The 21,451-nt window shown below is 35.9% G+C and overlaps 1 protein-coding gene across 7 annotated transcripts in view; it reads right to left on the bottom strand.

Moving 5' to 3' along the window:
* The window catches only part of MYO16 (myosin XVI), a 363,630-nt gene that overhangs the window by 194,390 nt on the left and 147,789 nt on the right, over positions 1-21,451 (bottom strand). For all 7 annotated transcript variants that reach the window (XM_038163728.1, XM_038163644.1, XM_038163898.1 and 4 more), the window contains 2 exons: positions 18,151-18,259; positions 3,799-3,923 (listed from right to left, as the gene is read on the bottom strand). In XM_038163728.1, coding sequence (XP_038019656.1) covers positions 3,799-3,923; positions 18,151-18,259 — 234 coding nt within the window. The remainder of the gene's footprint in view (positions 1-3,798; positions 3,924-18,150; positions 18,260-21,451) is intronic.

Here is a 21,451-nt window from a genome sequence, read left to right on the forward strand (position 1 = left end):
GGTGTACTACTTCATGTCTTTACTAAATCACAGTTACAGCAAACACAAAATGTACATGTGGTTGCTACAGGCTAGAAAACCACTGGAGAATCTTTTTTAGCATTTATAAACAAGATGCACCTAAAAAAAAAATTCTAGCTGTTTGTGAGCTACTGAACAATCTAGTCTATCACTTTTTATATAACTTCAAGTGAACATGCTTTTAAACACATTCAAAGACTTCATGAGCCAAGGTAGAATCATACATTTCAACAGAGCTTGAGCTCTCCTTGAGCCTAGAACTAACTTTCCTTTGTAGCAGTTCAAGTATCCTAGATTTAAGCTGACACTACTCCAAAAAGAATTCATTAGCACATAATCAAACCAAGCACACTGACACTGCAGCATAAAATTAGTGACAAAAAATACTTTCTCAGTTTTGAACCACAAAGATTTTATTTTCTATACTTGCATTGTTTCCCTAGATATTTAATTATTTTAATTGGTAGTTGTTCAAACAATTTTAGTTGATTTTCTGTATCTCTAAACTTCAATTAGAGAGTCAAAATGGAAGAGAAGGAGGGTGGAAAATGCAGTAACAGAGTGCAAGAACCTCAGGTCAGCAGTAACATCAGGAGGTCAAGTAGTGCAACTTGCTGCTAAAACAGGGATAACTTCAAATGTAGCTGTGTTTGCTCACAGCTTGTCACTCAGAGTAGCAAATACTGTAAGAATGATAAAGTGTGAAAACTGTATTGGCAAGAAAAGGAAAAAAGAAATTCAAAAATATAAATAAAAATTTAAAAATTAAAAATATCTTTAATAATGGCTGATTTGAGGAGCTGGACATTATCTTTTGCAACTTATTATTATTTAAGGCTCTGTATGTGTTTGGAATTTATATCAGCAATCAATTCCATTATATGTTATTATATATGTTATTTAATATATGTTCATATATGTTATTTAATATAAAAATACCCCAGCATTTAAAACAAATACAAAGTGTGCAAAATAAATATAAAAATAATATAATAGCAAACAGGTCTTGTCAACAGAGAAAAAGGGAAAGGAATAATTGGGCAATAAAACTATTTTCTCTCATAATAATCAAGTAGAAGAAAATGCAATAAGGAATCCTATATCAGTAAAAATATGTAATTTGCAGGTTTTGGTGGAAATTGTTTCTTATATATGGTGAATAACTGTTGAGGCACGTATTTCATATGATGAGATTGATCCAGGTCTTTACTTTCTCATAGTTCTCTAGGGTGATTTCAAATATTCCCTTCACTTCTAGGAACAAGGGGCACAAGGCCTGAATTTGGAATTTGGCAAAATATAACTAACCATCCCCAGTCAGAATAACTTAATACTCACACTGGTCAATAAGAATAGGGAATAGGAATATTGCAGAAATGGAGAAGTCAGATTATAGTTGGTCCCTGTGTCCCCAAACCGCACAGCCCAACTGCATGACTCTTTCTCCTTGAAGCATTGTTAGTAGAAGATATTTTTCTGGTGGTTGAAATGGATGGATAATAATGGATGGATAATGGCAATAACAAGGTCTTGCAATAAACCTGTAACTACAACTGTGTAGTTCCAAAGTCACTGTAAGAATAGGAGACGCTAAAATGAGAGTTTGGGATATAATTTCCCTTCCCTGCTATTTCTGGTTCAGCTGCACACACAGAGCACACATAAAGTTTTCACTATGAACATGATTGATGCAGAGGGAGAGAATACAATCAACTCATTCAAAATCTTCCCCTGGAAAGGGTGCAAAACTCCCCTGGGGGCAGAACTTTGGTTCTGCATGGTATGATTTCCAATGTACAAAACCCTCAAATCTTTCCTGTAATTTGACACAGCTTCACAGTGGAGGGAGGGTGTGTTTTAACAGAAGAAACTACAGTTTCTCTCCAGACATCAATTTGATGAGTGCTATTTTCAAGCAGAGTAAAAGCTCTTAGGAAATATTTTATGGCTAAAATCTTTCAAAGAAAAACTATTAGAGGGGAATACAGCAGAAAAAATTCAGTGTCTGTTGGTACTGCATGTGCACAAATGTAGTTGTTATGAGTCAATGAGAATGTGTGTATTTATATATTTAAAGCAACTTCTTGCTTGATTCATCTTAACTTACACACTGAATTATTTATATATTTTTTATATATATATATATATTCTGTCAAGAGAAAACAAAACAGACTTGAGACTTAAAACAAAGATATTTGTCTTTTTTTTTGTACAGATAGATGTAGAGGAACAAAACCTTATTTCCAGAACCCTCTGATATCCATACAACGTTCACAGACTGGCTGACTCAACACCCATGAATAAAGAGATAATTGTTTAAGAAATTCTGGATTTTCTACCTATTTATCAAACAAAAGCTTCACATAATAGAAATCTCAAAGAAAAGCAAAGTCACCTACTTTGTATCTATTTCTGGAAAAAATCAGATTTCAGCATAAAAACTTTTCATGCAAAAAGTATCCCTTTTGTCAACATTCTACTAAGCAAACAGCAAAAATCCTAAAGTACCCACAATGTTTTTCTCCCAGTATTTGCAGTTCTGTTAAACATCTTTCAGAAATGTATTTCCACTATTCCAGCTAACTACAGGAAATGTTTTATACAGTTGGATTTATTTAAGCTCATAACTCAGTTTAACTCAGACAATTCTGACTAAAATAGCAATAGCAGTTAAGTACAATAGCTATGTGATTTAGCAGCTTAGATAAAAATATCAGGAAACTGGAAGGTAAATTAATGCTTTTAACAAATAAACTAAAACTTGTGCTGTTTCTTCCCACGCCTTCCCTGATGTCCTGTTTTTAAATTAACTGCCTTGGGGTTGTCACCCCAAAAGTCATAGTGTTCTGTTTCTATAGCTGTATGTTCTGTAGCTGGATTCAATCCAGGTATGAGGCTGATCACTTTTTCAGTTACAGCTTAAACACTCTACAGGTATTAAAATACAGAATTATTCAGTATATTAATTCAGTATCAGGACATGTAATTCAGTGCAAATGCAGAAATGATAATAATAATTATTAGTGCTCTAATTATATTTATACACTCTTGGCAGAAAAAAAATGAGGAACTTTTAAAAATGTATTCAATATATTAATGCTGCTGATTTACCATTTATTGATTGAATGATTGATTGATTGATTGATTGATAATGGTGTTGAAGATTTTACATGCAAAGGGAACATTCCACATCCGTGCTATGGAACGACACATGTAATTAGAATATTTGTCAGCTGAAGAAATAGAAGTCCTGACAAAACAAATGGATAGAAGATCTATTTGCAGAAAAAAGTATAATAAAATCCAGTGAGTATAAATGACAGGCAAATGTAGTAGGAGTAGGAGTATTTTTCCATGTATATGGTGAATGCTTCAATACACTGAATCAAGATTGGATTGCTACAGGAAACAGTGTTTTAGTAGGGCTCAGCCAGAAGATACGAGCCAAAACCAGGGATCACTGAGTGAAGTTTCAGCTCCTCTTTCACACAAAATATCAGGGACCACATGTATCTCCTGCAGCTTTAAACTATGGTGTTAATATATTTGCTATTAAATTTTATGTTGCATATTTGTTGGCTAGGAGAAAAAAAAGTTGTCATTGAGGTTGCGCACTACCCTATTTTAAAATCCATATTATGCATGGAATTGACACACATCTACTTTCAAAACGCCAGGTAGAACCAAAACCCGCTTAGGAGAATTGCCTTGCAAAAATGCTGAACTTGTTGCAACACATGCATATTCCCATGGTGATGATTACATGCTGCCACTCACCAGGGTAACTCCTTCATCATTCCTTTGATTCACACTCCCTCCACTTGAGATGAGCTGTCTGACATCTGTAAGCATTGTCATGGCCCTCTGAATCTTCATTTGGCGTAAGGAATTCAGCTCTACACCTGGAAAAAGAAAAGGATAAAATTCTGCTAGTTTTTTCATTAATAAGGAGCAGATATACGTGGTCTGGGTTTTTAAAAGCCTAATCAACATTTAAATGGACTTTAGTACATATTTTAGAGTGTTTACTTACCTACCATTACCAGAAAGTCTACTCTTATCAGCTAATACATGGATGATTTAAGTCAGTGAGCAATATCCAATAAACCACCCTGATCTCCTACTGACTGCAAGAGCAGTTGCAGGTAAAGGAACTGCAATATCATGAAACCCACTGGGAGTTTGAAATAGGTGTGATTGGGAAAAGAATTTAAAAAAATCTAAGGAAGCCACTCAAGTGTTTGAGACTTATTTAATTTTTTTTTGTTGTTGCATTCTTTCAGCCCTGCAAATACATTACAGTATCCAGAGCAGTCCCTCAAATTTGGTGGCTGAACTGCTTGAGAGATTGTGAGTCGAAGAAATGACATTAAAACTCAACACTTTTTTATGTGCCTGGGTTATTTTTAACTGAGATAAGCTCTTCAGCTAAGCCTAGACCATTCCAAGGCCCCATAAACCAAGAGGAAATGTGGTGTGGCAGTAGGAACAAACAGGAGGGGATGAAAGGAATGAAGGGTATGGGATTGCTTGTGTCAGCATTGCTACTGAAAGAATAATTGTCAAAGAACAGTGTTAAAAAGAAGATAAGCAAGGCAGTCTATAACCAAAAGAAAGCATGGTCTCCAGTCTGAAGAAGTTTAAAATAAGAACCAGGATACAACAATAGTGTGAAGTGATTAAATTACCAACTGGATGTGGTTTGACTAGAACAAATAACCTAAATTTGGGACTTCATTCTTCTGCTTCTAGTTCCATGAGATTATTTTAATACATATATAGAAAATGAAATTTGAGTACAAAAATTCTATTCTGGCCATGACATCAAATGGCAAAAAACATATGAAGAAATGATTTTTAATTTCTCTTCCACATTTGTCACTGAGTTGAAAAATGACAAACTATAAATTAATTTAATTAATATGTATTTAATAATGTTTTACCTTCAACAGTTTTTAGAGTTCTTTACATTACTAAAAAATCTGAAGCATGTTTCACGGTAAAATAATATTGTGAGTTTCTTAGTTTTAATCTGCCCTGTATAAATAGGTGCACATTTATACTTTTGTATAAATGGGTGCACAATATATAGTTCATCCAAGAATTCAAATTTTTTTTCTAACATGCCACTGTATATACAGCTTTATATTCTGTTGCTTGCAACACTTGTAAGAGTTTCAGCTCTGAAGTAAAATGTTCAGTGTGAGCACTGTCTTCCTATTCTCTTATTTTTAGACCTGTCACCTAAATGATACTAAAGAACACCAAATGTAAAACAGAAATACAAACATGAGATGGATAAAATTTCATTTTCTGTATCTGGATCAACCCTGTAATTTTTCATGTGAATGTAATTTAGACAAACACATACATATACATACATATATATACTAATTTATTTATTTATATATATATATATATTTATATATATATGCATACACACACACACACACACACACATATATATATATATATGATACTATGATACAGATGGATTAAATTAAACAATGTCCCCAAAGGAGAAAAGTGTTTAACATCCTGCTGCCTAAAAGTTGCTAGACCAGAACATAATGCCAATTTCACAGTATGTTCTCAGTGTCTCCTAACAATCAATGGTTTTTTGTCAGAACTAAAGATTTTATGCCTTCATCACATTTCAGAGTAATGATTTGAAACTACCTGACGATATTTACAGACTACCAATGTCACATGATGTCAATTAAATCTTTTTTTTTCCTTTTCTGTTTCTACCTATTTCCTGCTTTTTGAAACAGTAAATTAATGCTTTAATACTTTTGTCCCAGTGACAGAACTCTCCCAAATACCTAAGGGCAATATACACCCAAAATCAATTATCATTTGCAGTGTTGACTTGACATTTTAAACACTCAACATTGAAGACTGAGCAGACAAAATTAAACTTCACTGGTCCAGATGAAGTTTTTTCTAATGTTCTCAGGTAAGGAAGATTCAAGTTTAAAAATAGACAAAGCATTTTATACCTGATGAAGGCAGACACGCTTAAGTATTACTGACAAAACTTATGTCAATTTTTTTCTTTCTCTTGATATGTCCGGTAAACAATTAGAAAAAGTTTTGGGTTTCAAATAGAGAGGAAATGGGTGGAAATTAATTTACTACCTCTTTGTCTGAGAATACCTCAAACACTCAAAAATGAAAACTAAGTTCACAATCCACAAATTAGAAACACAATTTCTGATTTTCCCAGGGAGAAAAACTGAAAAATGAGAAAAAAAAAAACAAAACAAAAACAAAAAACCACTGAGAGTGAAATACAGCTATTATGAGTTTGTTTCCTTCATCATGTTTAACATAAATTACAGTAATGCCTACAAATTGAGGGCAGAGGCCAGCTGAGCTGACTCAGCCTTTTGTAGCAATTTACTACTGACTTACACCCAACACAGTCAGAGAATTAACATATCAGTACATTGTTATATTAGCAGTGAAATATTGACCCTTACTGCCTGTAAATTGCCTTTTATAGAAAATATAGAAAATGACTTAGCTGGGTCCACAAAAAACCTAGCCATTGAAAGATTATCTCTGCTCATGTTTAAGAGAAAAATCAAGAAAAGCATTCAGTTGCATTAATTGCTGCTTAATAATTATTTTCTAGCATAAATTTAATGCAGCCATGAGCTCAGAGAAAACACATAAACCATGCCACAGAGCAACAAAAGTCACAGTCTGTGTGAATCTGAAACCTATTCAGGACAGCTTTACTGGCTTCAAACTTATAGTTGTATAAATGAATGATGCATATTTCAATAAACAAACAGAAGTAAATCAGCCCAGCAAGACAGGTACCAAAGTGACATGCTTTTACAGACTTCACTTTTTAAATATTCAGATTAGGTTTGAAAATGCTACAGAAACAAATGAGTTTCCCTTTCTCTACCTTTACAAAAAATATAATGAAAACATGCAAAAATAATCTGTTTCAGTCTTAGAAACATAGTTTTGAATTCCAAGAGCTCAAGAGGTATTAGGCTTCAAGCAAAGACTTCTCTGGTGGGGAGCTGAGAAGCAGATTTATCAAGTGTGCACATGTATCATTCTGTGAGGCTCAAACAAGGAGACCTTGTAAAGAAGTGCTTTCCCTTAATCAAGTTCATAATTCTGGGGAGTTTGCTCTCCCTCCCCAGAGTGTGATACTTTCCAGGAATTTAGATGGAACAAAAAAATGCTACTCATACAGTAAGTAACTCTCACTGCCTGAATCAAAGAATGACCTTCACGTTGCTTTTCAAAGGGAAAATGTGATTTAGATATTCAGCTGAAATGGGACGACAGCCAGCATGAATAAAAAGAGGAAGAAAAACACATTGGCAACTACCATGGGAACGGATTCATATTTCAAAAACTGGAAAGTCAAAAAAAAAGGCATATGATGGAAAAAACACTCCAAATATCCTGTAAAATCATAAGAGCTACATGGTCACAAATTCTGCAGGAGATAAGATGGAGAAGGAACAGTTAAAACAGCAGTGACCCTCCAGGGCACACATTTGGTGATGAGTATCAGCACTGATGTCAGGCAGGAGCATAACCTAAAAGCTACGAAATAAATTACCTCTTACTGTTTAAGAAAAACACCCGACAAGGCTGTTTCATATGCTTTGGCTGTCTCACCTTCTCTGGCATATGGTTATAGAAGTGATAACCAAAAGGAAGAGAAAACCTCAGATAAATAATGCAAAAGGAAGTTTCCAAAAGTTTAAGTGATAAAGAAATACAAAGCAAACAGAATGGAGGGTTGCTATAAACACATTTGTCTCAAAAATGTCCAGTACAAAGAAGTGTGCAAGGAGAATGCCCATTCCTGTGAGCAGCACAAAGGAAAACCCGAAGCACTCTGGCAAACACCCATTGCACACACCCATAGCAGCCACTCTTGCTGTAGCATGCAGGTCTCATTCTCCAATGGGTTTTACATTCTTAACAGGACATCAACAGCATTTTGTCTTGCAAACACAAATGTACGTTAAAAACTTGCAACGGCTTTGAGAAACCAATCTCTCTCCTCATACTTGAGTTTTCTCTCACTCTTATGTATATATCTGCCCTTCCTGCACAGAGCTGTAGACAAATCAAGACTCTTCACCCCATGTATGATGAGCCTCTCTTACTCTTCTATAATTCAGGGGATACCACAGTTTAGAATTTGTATTTTTCTTCTGTGCAGCATAGAATAGGATGTTAAAAAATAAATCATGGTATAATTCTTTCAATAATAATTTTAATTCATTGAAATATCTGGATGTATCTATTATTTTATTTGCCTAAAGTTTTAAAAAGGCTTTTCTGGCTGCTTACCAGATATCTTTGTAAAAAGCATTATTTTTGTGAGATTACATTGTTCAATAGTCCTTGTGCATATCACTTGGCATTATGTGAATCTGATTTTCAAAGGTCAGCATATAAAGAAATACATGCCAGCAACATTTACTATGCTATATTTTCAGATATTTTAGCATATACTATGCTAATATTTTCAGATTCTGCAAAAGAGTGTATACTTGTAAAACTACTGAAGCCGATAGCTCTAACTCACTGCAGAAGTACTGACTGATTGTTGCTGGAGAGTTTTGCCTGTCTGCCTTTAAAGATATCATTACATATGTTTAGTGAAGCATCTTTAGTTTCATAGACTGGCTTGGGTGGGAAGGAGCCTTAAAGATCATCTAATTCAATCACCCTGCTATGGGCACAACGCTGCCCAGGGTCCCATCCAACCTGGCCTTGAGCACTTCCACGGATGAGGCATCCACAGCTCCTCTGGGCAACCTGTTCCTGTGCCTCACCATCCTCACAATAAGGAATTTCTTCATAATAATTAAACTTTCTCTCTTTCAGTTTAAAACCACTGTCCCTGTCCTATCACTACATGTCCATGTAAACAGTCTCATTCCATCTTTCCTATAGGCTCCCCTCAGGTACTGGAAGGCTGCGACTAAGTCACAGCAAACCCTCCTCTTTTCCAGGCTGAACAAGCACAGTTCTCTCAGCCTTTCCTCATAGGAGAGATTCTCCATCCCTCCAATTATCTTGGTGGCCTCCTCTGTACTCATTGCAACAGCTCCGTGTCCTTCCTGTGCTGGGGAGCCAAGAGCTGGATGCAGCACTGCAGGTGGGTTCTCACCAGAGTGGAGCAGAAGGGCAGAGCCACCTCCATTGACCTGCTGCCCACTCTGCTTTGGATGCAGTCCAAGGCACAGTTGGCTTTCTGGGCTGATTAGGTTTTTCTCCTTCCAGTCTGAATATGCTATCAGAAGTGAAGTTCCCACCTCCTCCTCATGTAGATATCAGACTGACAATTCTCCCACACTAGCGAACATGCTTTTATTCCTCTCTCTTCTACAATAAGGACATTGATGATCCTTTCAACTAAAATTAGTTAAGTGAACTGTGTCTTAGATTGAATGAAAACAAAAATATTTTTGTAATTTAATTTAAAAGGCTGACACAATTTCAAGGCTTAATATTAATGCATTCATTTGTGGATATGTAAGGCATGTTTATTATTTTATTTGTTATATTAATACTAGAACACAGAAGCAAAATAAGTATATCACTGTCTCTGGCTACTTCTGGTAAATATCATGTCTGAAATAAGATCATCACAGATGGTATTTCTACACTACAGATTTTACTGTAAGGTTTTAATGTGCTATAGGTAATTTTTTATGAGAGAGCAGTAAAAAAAGGCTGCTCAACAAACGCAAGGGAGGCAGAAGCTGAGGGTGGACACAGGCCAGGCAGGTCACCATCCCTGCTGACCAGGGCACAGTCCCACAACACCCAAAAAAGGAAAATCGAGCAGGTCTGGTGATGGGAATCAAGGCTAAAAGAAGTTCTGTGGTTGCAGAAAAGCCTCCAGTGACAAATCCAAGTAAATCAGATGAAGCAAAGAGTCCAGTCAGTGGTCCAGGTTTGGGGTCAACAAGGATCATGGCTGGGCACAGGACTGCCTCAAGCAAGGACCTGAGACTAAATATGGCTCCAAAGACAAAGGATAGGTGAAAGATCATGACAATGCTGCTCCCAGCTTTGCCTCCAGCTTAGCTCCCTCCCATCTGACAGCTCCCAGGTCACAAGGCCACCACAGCTGGCCTTGAGCTCAGGCAGCCAAGCCCTGGGGAGCAGAGGTGGAGGTCACAGGGCCTGTGGATGCACTGTGGGCACTGACATCTTGATTAGGGTTATAGTTTTGGGAATTCTAAAAAAAAGTGATAAAATGGTTCTGATGGTAATGAAATAGATTATTTCTTGATAAGATTTTTAAAGGAATACTGAAAGGGCATCCCCAGTTTCTGATGTTCTTCATAATCTTTTTTCAAATCTTAGCAAAGCCTATTAGTCAAGTCTGTTTTCCTTCTAGCATCTGTTAGAAAACTAGATCATAAACTACTGGCTATAATTTTAAATGTTAATTTCAGTGTCAAAAGTCTGCACAGTGAATTTAAAGGTTTTCCCTTTGATAGAAACTTATGGGTGACATGCTGGAATCACAAAAATATTAGGAAGAATCTAAGACTTCAAAGCTCCCCAAGAACTATAAAAAATTAAAAATTAAGGTAGCTCATTCACACTTATATTAGAAAACATAAAGGCCAAAGGAAAATAAACATTCTCAACTATGAAATTTTCCAATGTGTCACATTTTCCATGTGCTTCATTTTTTGAAAGGACCTACTGAAACATTTCATTTATTCCTCTGTTATCACTGGCAACACCAACACCTAACACTTACCATCAATTAATCAGGTTCTCTTCAGAAAATAGATTTTTTTGTGTGTGATAATCGTATGGGTAGGTGGTTCCCAATCAACAAGAATCAAAGGGAAAACAAACTTTGAGCCACCCTGAGGCTGTTTTGTTTTGATTTCCTATTTTTCTGTCAACCTACTGTATCACTATTGTTGAAAGAAAATTTGTGAGCATAAATCATGATCATGGTGCATATGGTTGTAAAACAGAAAATATATTAGGGAATTTAGTTTTAGCTGAAGCTTGCTGATCTTTAGTGCTAACAATCTGTTCTTACTGGAGTATATTAGCAACAATTCCCTAATGTCTGTGAAATAGTTTGAAATATTAAATTCTAGACCAAAATTTTTCTGAAATAATATTGATTTATATCCCTTTATTTTCTTGACTGCACTGAAGAAACTTTAAGTGTTTTTCTCCCCTTGTTGGATTACTAGATCTGTTCAAGGGTTTCTGCACCACAACCTCAATACAAAATCATTTTGGTGTACACATTCATTCTTTTTAACCAACAACAAATAATCCAACAAATCCAACAAATAATGAAAAATACACACAACTAGGATCTTCATTTTGATCTTATTCTCAGAAAAAGTGCCAGAGTATTGAGAAATACACAAGGAGGTGTACTGTCCAGGTGTTGGCAGTTGTGGGGCCGTAGGGATGGGTTGTGTGGGGAGAGGCAGGGGCTGTTCTATCTGCTCTAGCAGAGCCTGCAGCCAAGTGTGACCCGTGGCAAAGCAGACAGACACTCCTAAAGGAGCTCCATACCTGAAAAAAAACCTAGGAGCAGAGGAAAGTGTGAAGAAGAAAAGGGGCAGAGAGGGAGACTGCCATGTACCAGCTCCCCCACCTCATGTGCTGCTTGTGACGGTAGAAGAGTTTGGAGTGAAGAAGTGAAACCTGAAAAGGGGGGAGGAAAAGTGTTGTCCTAATGTTTGTCTTTCTATTTTTCACTACCTGAGCCTATTTCAGCTGACAAATTCCACCAAGTTGAATCTGTTTAGCCTGTGACAGTAACTGGTAAGCAATCTTGCTGTCCTTGTCAGGAAGGGAATGGGTGAGCAGCTTTGTGGGAGCTTTTACTGCAACCGCACCAGATTTTATGGATAACTTCAAATTAACTTACAGTTTAATTTTAGTATATCTTCCTATCACATTCTAGATTACTGTAAAGTGTCAGGTTTGCAGTAAATTTTTCCTTAATCCTTGCCCACTACTTTTCTAAATTAGATTTTTCTGCACATGTCGTATGTCCCATATGTTGTTAACTGTTGGCTTCAGGGAAAGTCTCCTTTTTGTAGTATTTGACAAGTTGGTTATTTCTGGCTAATGTTAAAAGCTGTCTTCTGTGTAGGAATCTGTACTAACATTTAGCTTCTTTTTTTTATTCTATCTACTGCTGCAAGGCAGAAAAATAAAATTATTTATTCTATTTTGCAGCTGAAGAGTAAGGCTTAATTCCCTTGCTAGAAAGAACTTAACAAACAAAGGTTTATATTTGCAAAATCGGCACAACATTTTAACTGATTTAAACCATACAAAGCCACCTAAATGGATAGGACTTGCACATAATTTTTGCTCTATATGCAGTTTTCTGAGACACCTGAATATGATCCTTTTAATATTCAGGGAACAAAACAGACCCATTATTCCCCCAGCTTGGAATAGTGTAATAGATTTTGCTTAAGTGCATAAAATCTCTGTTACCACCAAAGGTCAATAACCTTTAACCAGCTATTTTAAATTCATTTGTCCCACAGAAAGTGAGTAATACTGTGCAAAATACTTTGCAGAAAAGCAATACCCATTTCTTCTCCTGTACCTGTGTCACAGGAGAAAAAGGAGTACCATCCGTACCTTTGGGTAGGTATGTTATTTAAATATAGTCAATCTTCAAAAAATAAAATCACAACAGACGCTTTTCTTTTGCCTAAGTAATTATCTGCTACTTCATGAAACTCTCACTACACAACAGACTAGAAATTCATTAAATTTGCTTTGAGATCTGTGTGATATGTAGATAGTTCTTTAAAAAAGAAAGTAAATGTCCAAATATTCTTTTCTCAGATTCAACAATAAGGCTGATATTCTTAGACTGCACAGTTATCCTACTGAAAACTGAAGCCTGAGATCTTGGAGGACAAAAGAGAATATTTTCTTTAGAAATTAATTACAGTGAATGTGTCACCTCCTATGACTTGGCAAACACAGAACCAATAACTATCTGTCAGTCACTTTCAGTTTATAGCTGAGTCATGAAATCCACTATACAACTAAATACCAAGTAACAAAATAAATTTTAAAAAAAGTTGCATTCCTCAAAGTGTTAAATATTTAAAACAGCCTAATAGAAAAGGAGGAAACAAGGATCATATGCCACGATAAGAGTCTCACTGACATAGTTCTACAATACAACATTCTGCCTCCAGAAACACCGGCAATCATTTAAAGTTTGATTGTTTTAAAATGCCATAAATGACTCAAAAGGTTTGCCTCAAAATATACAGCTGTTATTAATCAAAACAAAAGTTATGGAAAGTGATGGGTGGACTTTCTTGATGACTTCAATAGTCAGCCATGTTTAGAATAAAGCAGGACAAATAGTAAAAAAACTATCACCTTTTTACATTATGTGCTGGGTGACTTTACGATGCTGGTATCCCCAGTTGTCTGTTCTGTTTATGCTGGATATTAAATTCTGCAACTTAAGACTGGTTCCAAGAGTGAAGTGGCGGAGAAGAAGCATGGAGTTTGTTATCAGAAGCTGCACTTGTTCCCCCATATCCAAGTCCTGGACTGTGTTTTCTGCAGTGGGCAGTGGGAAGAAGCTCTCCTTTTCTTTTTAGGTAGTTTTTTTTTAGCTAGCTGAGGCAGAGAAGTTCCCTGGACTGTGTTTTTTCTCTTTTTTTGGAACTGATTGGCCCTGTGCTGGACTGAAAAACCAGAACACTAGGAGCTCACACCTGTGGCCTATCGGGACCTGGGACATGGAATTTTCCAGTGCTGGAGGGATAAGAGACTGAGTGAGCCAAGCTACATCCCATGACAAGGACTTTCTGAATTTGCCATCTCTTCAGAACACCGAGAGTTTTTATTGTTTAATGTTACTCTTTTTATATGTTTCTGAAAACTTTGCTTGTTAAATAAAGAGTTTTTTTTCCACTTTTCTCCAAAGAATGTTTTCCCAAACCAGTTGGGGGAGGGGCCATTTGAATCTGCTTTCTAGAGAGACCCCTTTAGAAGTTTCCTCCCAAATCTGCCCTAAACCAGGACACATTATTATTTTCATTTCACCTCTGAAGGGAGACACTTCCTGAAAGTAAACATTAAATGGATTTGAAGCTAAAGGTGTAAGAGGCAACAAAAAAAAAATTCATATGAAAACAAAATGAAAAGAAACTATATAAAGATGGGTTAGCACTGGAATGGGAGCCCAGAGAGAAGTAGAATCTCCAGTCCCACCTGGCCTACTCTGAGTTGACCTTGCCTCGGCAGATGTTGAAATCCTTAAATAAGTCACGGCTTTCTTTTCATAGCAAAAGAGGAACACCAGTAACATGGAAAACCAATGACATCTTGGCACAGAACAAATATAACAGCTTTTACTGGTGTTTTCCTTGTAGCTGGTCAAATTAATAACTCTTTTCTTCTCTACAGTCCGCATTTCCTAGAATTGCAGTGTTGTTGATAGGAGTACAGGCTATTGAATAGGGACCTACACACAGACCTGTAAATTTAAATATCCTAAAAGCCATCCTACACAGCAGACTTCTGTGCCCCAGCTGGCCATTCTGGACTCCCTCCATAGCACCTGGAAAGAAGCAGGCAATTCAGATCCTAATCCATGTGCCTCATCAAAACAGGATAACCCCCATGGCAGGGAAAGATGATGAGGAGGACTCTGTCTTACCAGAAGGCTAATTAATTACTTTATTATACTATATTATTCTATTCTATATTACACTATATTACATTATATACATCTGAATCTCCCAAGCACTCAACCCTGCACCCAACTACACTGACTCTTATGACTGTCAGCTAAAAGTCCTGACCCACACACAACGCTTGGCCAAGGAAAGAAAACACCATCACTTTGGGTAAACAGTCCCCATATAGCCTTCCACTTTGGCACAACATAGGCACAGCAAATAAGATAAGAATTGTTTATCCTTTCTCTGAGGTTCAGAGAATGTGAAACCCAGAAATAATCTTGGGAAGAATTGTGCCTCACTTTTCTCTGTGAAGAGAAATGTGGTTGCACCTCATTACAGATGCCTGCCTTCAAAGCATCTCTTTTGTTCTAAGAAGGATTTGCTATAGAGTGGCTACCAGATTTTAGATTTAGATAAATCAATCCAAATAGAGTCCTTGAGCTCATGAGCCCACTAGGCTTCTGAATGCCCCTTGGACATTATCTAATATGATACAGTTAAGCTGTTTCACACACTTTCCTAAGCATAAAGCAGGATGCTGTATTTCCCTTCCATCCTCGATTACAGATATCTTAAATGAAACTTACAATATGCCAGAATTATTATGCAACAGTAACAATGCTTTTAATATACAGAGGATGTGTACCTCAAATTATGGTCTCTTAGATAACTGAAGTCTGCTAATTCTTTCTTCAGTCAATAATTACTTAATACAATGTAACATTATTTATATAATGTAATATGCTAGCAGAGAAAGCTAATTTCTGTACAGGAAAAGAGAATAAGAGAATGTTTCAATAAAATAATATTAATTTCATTAGACTTCAGTAATAACATCTCCACAAAACATCCTAATATGTTATATTCCATAACAGTAAAGTATTTATCGAAGCTTTCTGGCAGTTGCTAGATGATTACAATATTTTGTACTTGCAGTACTCCTGCGCCATAACAGATCATTTACAAGCAGAACTCAAAGAACCAACTCCAGTAACTGTTTTAAAATATATAAATCATTAACAGCATCCAAGGCTATTGTTATGACTTATGGCTCCAGGCCTTCCACAGAGTAAATTAAATCACTTCAAACAATGAAGAGCAGTTCAGTCACTAAGATCTGTAGTGAAATTAAACAGATACAGTGAACTACCACAGAAGTAAAATCTGTGAGAAGCTGTATACACACTAGACTTCTAAGAACTCTAAAGTGTCCAATTAACAATGTTTTCTGTGGTTTCATAGCTACTTGTTCCAATCTTACTTTGTTTCCATCAAAGTAAATTGATAGCTTCTGCTTTTCTCATCAGCTAAGCTATAAGGCACCTAATTTTACTTTTCTCTGTGATGTCTGCAATTAGAAGCAGTAGTAGTGTAATGTGCTCTACACACAAATCTCTCCTTAATATTGTAAACCAGGATGCACAACTGAATGGAGAATTGATACATGAAAATGAAATGAAAACACTTTAGGAATGCAGGGACGTTCAGAGAATAGGGAAATATTCCTTATACATTGTATTTAAAGGCTGAGACTATGGTTGGGTGTTTCTCAATACTACAGGCCGAAGTTGGTATTCACTACAGGATCAGCTAATCTTGTATAAGGAGGCTTGGTCCTGACCTTGCTCTGCGTTGAGGTATTCAGATGCAGGTGTGCATGGGGATTGCTGCCATGAGGAGAACTTCACCAAAACAATGCACAGAAAAACACTGAGGCTGGGAGGGAAATTCAAAGTAATTCATACTTACTCATACAGCTTAATTTCCTTCAAGAATCTCCTCCTCAGTTACTATTAATCTTGGTAGGCTATACAAATATTTCATAGGTACTAACTAGATTTTAAAAGTCAAGTGCAAAATAAGGATACTTTGAGCTGCCTATTGTTAGAAGAATAATACTAACAGACCAAGCAAAGCTGATGAGAAATTTGAAGCTGATCACCCCAAGGCCAGGTTTTCATGCACTACTGCAGTTAAGGGGTAGGATTGATCTATCCTAACAATCTAACCCTAAAACTTGTCAAATTCAGTTCCATTAGTCAAAAGAGAGAAACAGTCCTGTAAGTCAGTTCTCCTCACCTAGCCAAGCTAGAACTAGATGAAGCAATGATGCATTTCCTCTTTCCCTCTACTGACCTAAAGGTCTGGATGATTAACTTAAGCTTATCTATTTAAAGTTAGTAGGGGTAGATGTCACCTTCAAAATATTTAAGTTTTTTTTTTTTTTAATTTGGTAACTTCCAACACTCACAGAATGACTGTTTAATTAGGAATAGTGCCTCTCCTACCTACTGTAAAAGAGATACTACTATAAGCAGACTACATCTTGTATGCTACAGGAGTTTTGCATGTTACCTGTTAAATACAAGTCAAAGTATTTGGAACATTTAGACAGCAAATATCTGTGTTTTTCAAGGCAATCAAGCTTTTAGAAGCTAATAGCTGCTTTGCCATTAGAGAAATCCAAAACCAGAGCTATGTACTCCAAAAACACTGCCATGTACTGAGGAAACAAAACTATAAAACATGCAATACACTGGATGTGTGGAGTATAGAACCTGATACTGTGATTTCCTTGACATTTCCCTTAAGTGTTCATTAACAGAATATAATTTAACTTAGTTTATGTTAAAAATGATTCCTTAGATGGAGGCAATATTGAAAATACAATTTTTTTCATTATTTCTCACTATATTTGCTTAATGCATTTTCCTCAGTGTTAAGATGAGCCACATACAATGTTAAAACAACCTCTCATAGTCAAAAGCAATGCTAGAAATCTCACTTCAGAACTTTTATATAAGTTTGGAACTGATGAGCAATAAACCCAGTTTTTCAAAACAAGTCCTGTCATTATAATATATTAAGCAGAATTATAATAGAAACCTTGCTACCGTATTTTCATAATTAAAAAAAAAAACCCTAAACCAATGCTAGTATTTCTGAATGAGGGACAAAGTATCATATGCATTTCATTCAAATTATTTGCAAAGATTTATTTATTTATTTTGCGGTCTGTCACTTGAGAAAAATGTTCTCTGAGACTATAGAAGACAAATTAAAGAAAATGTGAAACCTAGTCCTTGAATAGTTAAATTATTTGTTTTAAAAGCTTCTGTATTGCTGCAGTTTCTCTGCTTTGAATTTATATCCTAATATCTCCATACAAAAGGTCAAAAGCAGTTTTGACAGTGGCAACTGCCATTAACCTTTGTTAGTTGTTCCAATTTAGATACACTGTAAACATTTGTGGTTCCAAATCATCTTCCTCTCCTTCATCCCCAAACTGATGTAGTTCAATTGGCTTTGGTGTGACTTCCATCAGATCAATACACATCCTTATTATTTTTATGACATGTTCAATAAAAGCATTCCAAAAGCTAAAGAGCTGACTTACCATTTTCTTCCAAGTACATCAGAAGGATGCTGCTAGATTCAGTCCCTTCTACAGCATAATCAAGTGCAATATTTCCATTAACATCTTGCAGAAGCACATTTGCTCCAGCCTACAGACAAGAATTAAAAGCGCTTTAGGTTTTTGCACTGAAATCTCAAAACACAATTGGGGTTCTTACATGATCCCATTCAAAACCATTTCAAAGCTGGAGTTCTTAGACAGCAGGCTGATTATAACCTGAAACAAAACCAAACAAACAAAAAGGCAAAGACAAAATGAAGGACTCATGAATGTCAAAAAGGCTGCCTTTGTTTGAGACAGCTGACACTGTTGCCACACTAGCTGTCCAGTCTGGCATTGCCACACAGATGTCTGAGCTGCTCATCAGTGAGTTTTGGAACCACCACCATTTGCAGCAAAACACTTGAAAGTCAGCTGTCACTGACTACAGTGTGCCTTAAAACACTCCACCAGTAACCAGCAGTGGTCAAAAGGTGACTGACAAGCAGCACAGACACCCCTGCAGTAGGGATGGGCAGACAGCTGGCCTGGCTAACCTTGTCAGCTGGCCTGACCTCTTAAGACCTCATCCATCAATCCAACTTCAAAGAGAACCATCCATTGCTAAATAAAATTGCCATTTGTCACCAACTGGAGACAATGAAAATGAGCTTGATAATTTCAGCTGTAGTCTCTAAAGAAGCCAGGCTGCAATTTCTCTAAATTTCATTCAAAATTCAATATAAAGGAGTGACAACTAAGAAGAGCCCTTGGGGTTGAGCGGTAGTGAAATGAACAGATTCATGCAAAGCTTGAAAAGAAATGATTGTATTTTCACCAGCATGATTGTAGTTTCTATATTAAAGATTGTTAATGTAAGAATCTGTAGGAAAAGATATACTTTTTAAGTAAAAAAGCTGTCCTCCTTGAAAATATCATAAATGTCTGGTGGACACAGAAGCTTACATTACTAGTGTTACATTACTAGTGTTACATCATTAGAAGTTACATTACTAGTGAATTGCCATGTATCTTCTTTAAGAGGTTGTAACATGAATTAATTTCAAATTTCTCTCTATGGCTTTTAACGACAATGAATTATGAAATGAGCGTGACCTCAGGTAAATTTAATTACTTTTCTTAACAGCTTGTATGATAAAGAGTTTAATAAAAATGAAAAGTTCCAAAGACTGCCTTTTTTAAAACCACAGCAGCAGAGGTCAAATGCAATAGGAAATTATTAATAGAAGACATGACTGCTCTTTTCAGGAGCTTTCTCTGTAAGTATTGTATCAAAGAAAAACTTGCAATAGGCTCAGGTTTTGGCTCAGCTTGTAATATGACACAAAAAATGAACAAGTTCATGTAAGCTTTATGTTATCAATTTTGAAGCTGAACTGCTAGTCTGAAGTGATCTGACTTTCCAACACAGTGACCAGGGGACACACAGGCATCAAAAATTATTCATCTCAGCTGTCTCAAACATCTCCTACATCCTATGCAGCAAAATAATCTGTTCTAAAAAAACACACTACTTTCTTCTAGTCTTATCTTGTTGAACTGACTGTAAGGGGAGCCCAGACAGCATATTTAGATTAGATGTATTTCTTCTGATTTTTTAAATGAAATTAGATTAGAGAATTTGACTCCCATGCTTAATGAGAAGGAATAGAAGGAGACTTAAAAGTGTAAAATCTTACATTCGTTATAGTGCTATGAAAAGAAATTTCTACTCTCTGTCCTGCCAGATAAAATCAAAAAGATGGTAGAAAATCAAATAAAGGGTGGATTTGAAGATCATTGTATCTTTAGGGGATGGTTTAGTAACTATTTATTGCACTTGTTCCATTACTAGGAAGTATGATTTTTGTTTTGCTTTCTACTCACTGATCCATGAGAGTTTGTTGGTGAAGGTAGAATTATGAAAGCAAAACAATTTCATATTTCATTAATTTGCATATAACAAAAACCCATAAAATCTTGCAGGTATCTATTATTCCTTGCATGTAGATAATCTCCAGGTAATGTCAAAAGACCATTTTTTCTTTGTTGAGTTAAGAAACCGAAAGACCTTTGACATATGAAATTCAGGAATAGTAGGATAATTACTTTGGTCAGCAGCACTTTTAATTCATTTCTAAGATGTAATATCACAGAAAGAAGGATACAATATGGAGTTACTCATCTCCAAGTAATTTTTATTGGGTATTTCTATATTAATTTCTTGAGAAATGGTTGCAATGCTCCCAAACAGTTTATTTTATGGGTTTAACATAGGCATTTTTAATTTGGTGTATCATCCCTGCCTCCCAGCTCTGCACCATCTGTGAGCTTACTGAAGGTGTGCTCTGTCTCACTGCCCACATCAGGAATTAAGACCTTGAACAGGACTAGACCACTACTAACCAGGGGCTACACCACTCATGTCGAACATGTTGCAAACATCACAGATACTGTACCCTAGTTTAGATTCAGATGGCCAGAACTGTGCTAATGAACTTGAGTGCTCTACTACATTTACAACCTTGTAGGCCAGACAATAAGAAACCCAGATGTGGCTAGAGACAGAATTCAGATGATCTGAATATAGTCTTACTTTGTTCTTAGATTTCTGTTCACAGATCTTGAAGAAAACATGAGGAAAACTGTCTCCATGCTTCTGATATTAGTTTCCAAATTTACATGCATACCTTATGTTCTAAATGCTATTCCAAATTTATTCCGTTTCAATACAACCCACTTGAATTCTGCAAGCAGTGCTCAATGTATGTGAAAAGTTACTGGCTTATTTATTCTCAACACATCCTCATTCTCAAGTCATTTCTCAATAAAAATGATAAATGTTTTGCAAAATTTGATGTACTACATGCCATATATACAAAAAATTGAGATAATTGTTTGTCTGCAATGATAAATTGTTTCTATTTTAGTAAGACTACAGAGGAAACATCTTTAAATATATTACTTTAAGGTGTTTCTAAAGACATCAGGTTAAATAACACCAAATGCAAAATGCAACTGGAGTGCATTTGTGCTATGCAGAATGACATCCATATGTAGATACAGCAAAAGAGATTGAACTCTGGTGATCAATAACTGAGTAGACTTTTCCAGATTTACATAATATCCCCCCATAATCAGAAATCTGAGCCTGCTGCCGAAGAGAAATACCTTTGGCTAGTGAAAGGACTAAAGATTTCTTTTCTAGCTCCAGCAATGATGGTTCAAAATACTTCAGTTTTTATTAGGATCACACTAGTTTGTATTTTTAAATTTTGTTTTAATTTCTGTCTATTTACCT

This window comes from Motacilla alba, chromosome 1 (genome assembly GCF_015832195.1).
Source record: "Motacilla alba alba isolate MOTALB_02 chromosome 1, Motacilla_alba_V1.0_pri, whole genome shotgun sequence".
Lineage (NCBI taxonomy): Eukaryota > Metazoa > Chordata > Aves > Passeriformes > Motacillidae > Motacilla > Motacilla alba.